Source organism: Talpa occidentalis, unplaced genomic scaffold (genome assembly GCF_014898055.3).
Source record: "Talpa occidentalis isolate TD23 unplaced genomic scaffold, MPIMG_talOcc4v2.1 talOcc4.17, whole genome shotgun sequence".
Lineage (NCBI taxonomy): Eukaryota > Metazoa > Chordata > Mammalia > Eulipotyphla > Talpidae > Talpa > Talpa occidentalis.
In genome coordinates, this window is record NW_023601754.1 from 39,607,481 (window position 1) to 39,613,979 (window position 6,499).

General features: G+C 36.8%; 1 protein-coding gene across 7 annotated transcripts in view; it reads left to right on the plus strand.

Moving 5' to 3' along the window:
• Positions 1-6,499, plus strand: part of ZNF570 (zinc finger protein 570) — a 114,285-nt gene that overhangs the window by 18,203 nt on the left and 89,583 nt on the right. For 4 of the 7 annotated variants that reach the window (XM_054697156.1, XM_054697154.1, XM_054697153.1 and 1 more), the window contains exon 5: positions 808-4,523. The exons of the other annotated variants lie outside the window; for them this stretch is intronic. In XM_054697156.1, coding sequence (XP_054553131.1) covers positions 808-2,165 — 1,358 coding nt within the window. In that variant the 3' untranslated portion in view covers positions 2,166-4,523. Of the gene's footprint in view, positions 1-807; positions 4,524-6,499 lie in introns of those variants that run through there. 7 annotated transcript variants of the gene reach the window in all.

Below are 6,499 nucleotides of genomic sequence, written 5' to 3' on the forward strand. Positions count from 1 at the left end.
TCTCGTTTGATTCTTCATTGCAAACCTAGATTACTACAATAAGATGTCCCCTCGCTGCCACCTTCCAGGTGTTTTCATTAAACAGGAACTTAATTTTACTCCTGAAAGCTTCAGTGGCTCTCCATCCCACTCAGAGCAAACATCAAATACTGAGGGAAGCCTATGAGGCTTAAATAATATCCTCAACTCCTGACTTCATCTCCCAGTTTTTATTCCTCTCCAGCCACACTGATCTTCTTTCTTTTTCTCAAACATACAGAACGCTTCTTTTTTCAGGCTGTTTCTTTTGTCAAGAGTGTTCTTTCTCCAGAAATCTAAGTGACTAACTGCTTTCCTTCTTTTAAATATTTGCATAATGTTATTTTACTAATGATCCTTAACTTTAACTTCACCATTAGTCCCTACCTCTTAACTTTCTTTTGCTATTCCCTAGCACTTAGAATGTTCTAACATAATATAAAATTGATCTATTACTTAGTTTTCCCCAGTGAATGAAGCAACTATAAAAATGGACATTACTTCGGTGCATTACTCACACATGCATAAAATTGTAACCAGGTCCAATCAGCTCCATAACTCCTTCTTGACCTGAGATTTACCTTACTAATTTTCTTACCATTCTAGTTATACCTACACAAGTTTGCACATCATCCCTTTTCAGTTTCTGTTGCTGCGATCTTCAGAACTATGAAAGCCAGTGTTGATGAAGATTATATTTCCTATTCACATACTTTATATTATGCATGTGCATCTATAAATGTACCATCTGGTACATAATAGAGGAGTTTTTTTCTTACTATTTTTCAGACTGGGAATCTATGTATGAGACTGAAGAATTAACCCCAAAGGAGGACAGTTATGAAGAACAGTCATCTGAGAAGATGATAGAAAAACTTACAAACTATGGCCTTGAGTACTCCAGTTTAGGAGAAGAATGGAAATGTGAAGTCCATTTTGATAGCCACCTAGGGAGTCAGAAGCCCTGTTTTAAGGAAGAGACAATCACTCATGGAGAAGCTCTTGTTGATGAAAGAATACGAGAATATAACAGATCTTGGGGAAGTTTCCATCCAAACACACTACTTCATACACAACAGATAGTCCCCAAAGAGGAGAAAATACATAAACATGACACACATAAGAAGAACTTAAAAAAAAAATTGATGTCCATTAGACCCAAGAGTATATATACAGAGAAGAAGCTTTTGAAATGTAATGACTGTGAGAAGGTCTTCGGCCAGAGTTCCTCTCTTACTCTTCATCAAAGAATTCATACTGGCGAGAAGCCTTATAAGTGTGTAGAATGTGGGAAAGCCTTCAGCCAGAGATCAAATCTTGTTCAACATCAGAGGATTCATACTGGAGAGAAACCTTATGAATGTAAGGAATGTGGAAAAGCCTTCAGTCAAAATGCACACCTGGTTCAACATCTGCGAGTTCATACTGGGGAAAAACCTTACGAATGCAAGGTGTGTAGGAAAGCCTTCAGTCAGTTTGCCTACCTTGCTCAACATCAGCGAGTACACACAGGAGAGAAACCCTATGAATGCATTGAGTGTGGGAAGGCTTTTAGTAATAGATCATCCATCGCTCAACACCAGAGAGTTCATACTGGAGAGAAACCTTATGAATGTAACGTCTGTGGGAAGGCATTTAGCCTTCGTGCATACCTTACTGTACATCAAAGGATACATACTGGAGAGAGACCTTATGAGTGTAAGGACTGTGGGAAGGCCTTCAGCCAGAATTCACACCTTGCTCAGCATCAAAGAATTCATACTGGAGAAAAACCTTATAAATGCCAGGAATGTAGGAAAGCCTTCAGTCAGATTGCCTACCTTGCTCAACATCAAAGAGTTCATACTGGAGAGAAACCCTATGAATGTATTAAGTGTGGGAAGGCTTTTAGCAATGACTCATCCCTTACTCAACATCAGAGAGTTCATACTGGAGAGAAGCCTTATGAATGTAATGTTTGTGGAAAGGCTTTTAGTTACTGTGGGTCCCTTGCTCAGCATCAGAGAATTCATACTGGGGAGAGACCTTATGAATGTAAGGAGTGCAAGAAAACCTTCAGGCAGCATGCCCACCTTGCTCATCACCAGAGAATCCATATTGGGGAGTCACTCTCACCCCTCAATCCAGTCAATCACCAAGTCCTATAGACAGATGCTCTCATAAATAGTTTTGAAATTTATACTTTTCTCCACCCCGGTCTTAAGATTCACCTGGATCACTGCTGTCACTTTCTAACAGGTCCTCCTATTTCAACTTTTGGTCTTAAATGCATTTTCCACTATGTACCCACACTGATCTTTTTGAAATGTAAGAATACACATCACTGTCTCCAGTTAAAATTCTTTTTGACTTCTTGTGGTTAAGCTAATATTCAATCTTTAAATTTCTCTATGAGGCACTTCATTATTTGGTTCTAATATACTTTTCAGCTTTATTTTATTCCAGTCTCCCTCTCTGGTCATTAAACAGTTGTAGGACTCGGCTTAGAGTCTTGAAAATCATTGCTGTGACACTACTGTGGCATTGTGTGACTTCGAGTAATTTGTTTGACTCATTTAAATCTTGGAATTTTCTTTAATTCTTGAAATAGGGGATAATAAAGGATATTGTAGACGTGAGTATTAAATGAAATAGTGTCTGTTGTAGTTTGATGCATTTTAAAAATAAATTTGCATGTAAAGTACTTCACATAGTGCATCAAATAGAGCAGCTATTCAATAATTAACATGTATTGAGTATTACTATGCACCAGGCACTATTCTTCACATTTAATATATATATATATATATATATATATATATACACTAACTCATTTACTTCTCACAACTAAAACAAGATTCCTTAAAGGACAAAGTAGACCATCCCTGGGAAGCAGCAGGTCAGGATTGGGAAATCCTAGAAATTTTAGCAAACGTAAGTGGAATCTTTGTACTCTAGGTGAGTAGTCAGTATTCATGCAAGCAGTAAAGCCATAACACTTAAATAAGTTTCTAAAGACATGTCTAAAGAAAATGAATTGGATAAACCAATTAAATAAAAGAAAATGAGGCTTAACTGAGAAGTTCCTTAATTTTGCATTAAGATCAAGAATAGAGAGGACCACAATTAACTCCAAAAAAAAAAAAAAATAGAAATTTATACTGTCTGATAAAAAGACAGCAAGTCCAGGTGTAGGTGAATCTGGATAATTTCAAAAGCATTTAGACTTTTCTATACCATAGACAAAGTGTAAAGTCTATAAACTTTTTATCCAGTGTTGTATATGTGAAATTAAAAGGAAATTGAGGAAGAAAGAAAAATATATAAGCTTTCATTCAGTGACTGTTGAATAGCCACTTTGCCAGACACTATTTTACGCATGAGGAGACTATACTGATCAATGTAAAGACCATGTTCTCATGGAGTTACATTTTAAAGGCTGCAACAGTTAATAAAGGACAGTATATTTTCTAGACCCAGAAAACTGAAGAATAATAGAATTGAGTATTATATAGTCTAGGCTGAAGAGACTCAAGATGAAAAAATTATTTCTCCTAATTCACAAATTTATTGGTGTGTCAACCAAAATTCGTCAGTGGACCTTTTGCCCACTAATTTCACAACTTTGTTCTGAAATTCAGCTATGAGATGTGACTTCCCATGAACAGCAACTAAATTAATGAATGTGATCTATTTGTAGAAATTTTGCACATTATTAAGATGGTCCAGACCAGTAGAGAATGGATGGGCTTGGGGGTATTAGAATAATTATCTATATACATCACTAACAGTAAGGGAGTACAGATAAAACTGTAATCAGCTATTTCAAAACCATCATATTGGCAAGAGCATCGCAGTGCCAGTTATTAAAAAGATGGGAAGCAATAGAGATGTTCATACAGTGCCAGCAGAAGTAGTTGTTTTTAGAATAATTTGGCAATATCTAGCAAAGTTGAAGGTGTAGGCGCACTTTAACCCAGCAGTTCCACACTTAAATCCATACAGTTTTATGTGTTCAGGGTGATAAAAGAGCTGAAGTTCCCCTTCAGCATTGTTTTTGAGAATGGAAAGTTTAAAGTGCTCAAAATAACCACTAGAGTGTTAAGCCCCAAGTTAAAATGAATGAACTAGAAAATTTCTACCAGCATGGATGAATATTGAAAACTGTTATTTAAATTGTACTAGTGAGTATTTTATATGAGGTGGTACCACTTGTTTATATAAGTTTGAAAATAGGCAAATCAATGCTGTGTATATCTCCCATGGCTACATATTATATAGAAATAGTGTATTTATATTCATGGAAATAATGTTCAAATTCAGAACAGTGGTGACCATTGAGGAGGGAGAAAAATGACACCCAGGAAAAGACACAAAGGGAGATCAGTTTTAACATATTTCTTTGAAAATTGAGCAAATAAGGCCAATTCTTATAATTTGATAAAGCTGGTGGGTTTGTAAGTAAGCTCTATTCTCTTATCTTTCTGTGTATTCTATTTCAAATTAAAATAAAAATTTAAATGATGCTTGCCTTTGTGAGTTATTTTCTTGCTGTACTTAAGGTGTGTCACCTGTTTTCCCATCCATATGCAATTTTTTTTTTTTCCAGAAAGAAACAATTGGGGCCTTCCTGGTGCCCAAGGGGTTAAGTCTCAGCACTGTCACCGCTAGGGCCTGAGTTCGATCCCTGGCCAGGGAGCTACCCACATATGGCACAGCAGACCTCTCCTGTCTCACCCGCTGCACCCCTCAGCAGTGTATTCCAGCTGATCTACCTGTTCTGTTCCCCATTCTGTCTCTCGTGAATCCTCTCACACCTATACCTCTGGCTGACATCCCAGTTCTTCTACACAAATTAAAAAAATAATAAATAATAAATGTAATTGACTGCCAAAGGCAATCACTGTCAACAGTTTGCTGACTTTATTTCTACATCTCAGTGTTTTGAGAATTGTGTTTTTACACTGAGTGTTTTTATAGCTTACTTGTACTTTTCCTCCATCTCTTCCCCCAAATCTATTGAAATGTGATTGACAAAATGATATTAAGATGTACAGGTGATGTTTATATATATGTATATACTGTGAGATGATTATAATTGAACTAATTAACATTAGTTCCTATCATAGTACCACTTATGTATGTGTGGTAAGAATACTTGAAGTGTTCTCTGCTCGTCTATACATTTTCAGTATACATTTTTTTTTTAAGATTTATTTATTTATTTATACAAGCACTGGGCACAGTCAGAAGCGCGGGAGGGTGAGAGAGTTCACCAGAGCCAGAGAGGGGAGCAGAGCAGGCAGAAGGACCGAAGTACACTGCTGAGGGGAGCAGCGGGCGGCAGGAGAGGTCTGCGGGCCATGTGGGACCCTCCTCCGGTTGCCAGGGAGCAGCCGGGGATTGAACCGGTGCTGCAGAGGCCGTGGGCAGCTTCGCAACCCAGCGCTCAACCGCTGCGCCACCGGAGAGGCCCTTCAGTATACATTATTAACTGTAGTTACCATTGTATACATGAGGTCTTTGGGCCTTATTCATCTTGCAAATGTTGATCAGTGTGTCCCCTTTACACCAATCCCCAGCCTCTAGTAACCACCAGTCTACTCTCTGTTACTGATTTCAGTTTTTTTTTTTTTTAGAATCCACAGGTGAGATCATATATTATTTGTCTCTCTATGTCTGGCCTATTTCATCTAGTGTAAGGCCCTCCAAGTTTATCCATGTTATTACAAAGGCAGGGTTTCCTTTTTTAGGGCTGAATAATATTCTTGGGTGTGTGAGCACACATACAAACATACTACATTAAAAAAAAATTCCATCTGTCTACAGACAGGTGATTTTCATGTACCTACACTACTGTGAATACTCCTGTGATGAACATTGGCTTTAGAGATCCTAATTTTATTTCCTTTGGATATACCATTTCTGGGTATACGGCAGGTCTGTTTTTATTTTTGATAAAACTCTTTACTATTTTTCATAATGTCTGAACTAGTGTACACCCCTACAAGCTGTGTACAGGAGCTTCCTTTTCTCCACATCCTTGTAAACATATTTCATCTTTTGACGGTTTTGATAATAGTCATCCTAACAGATAAGAGTTAATACTACTTTGACCACTTTGTGGTTTTAATTTGCATTTCCCTGGTAATTAGTGATGTTGACCATCTTTTCACATAACTGCTGACCACTTGCATGTGTTATTTTTTTAAATGTCTATTTAGTTTTCCTATTTTTAAATTGTATTAGGTGGGTTTTTTAAAAATTATTGTGTTGTATGTTCTTTAGATATTAACGCCCTTATCAGATAGTCATTTGCAAATATTTTCTCCCATTCTGTAGGTTGCCTTTTCATTTTGTTAATTCATTTGCTAAGCAGAAGCTTATTTATTGAGATGTAGCTAATGATGTTGAGCATCCTTTCATGTGCTTATTGGCCATTTGTTTATCTTTTTTTAAAATCTTTTTATTTTTTAATCTTTTTTTTAAAGATTTATTTATG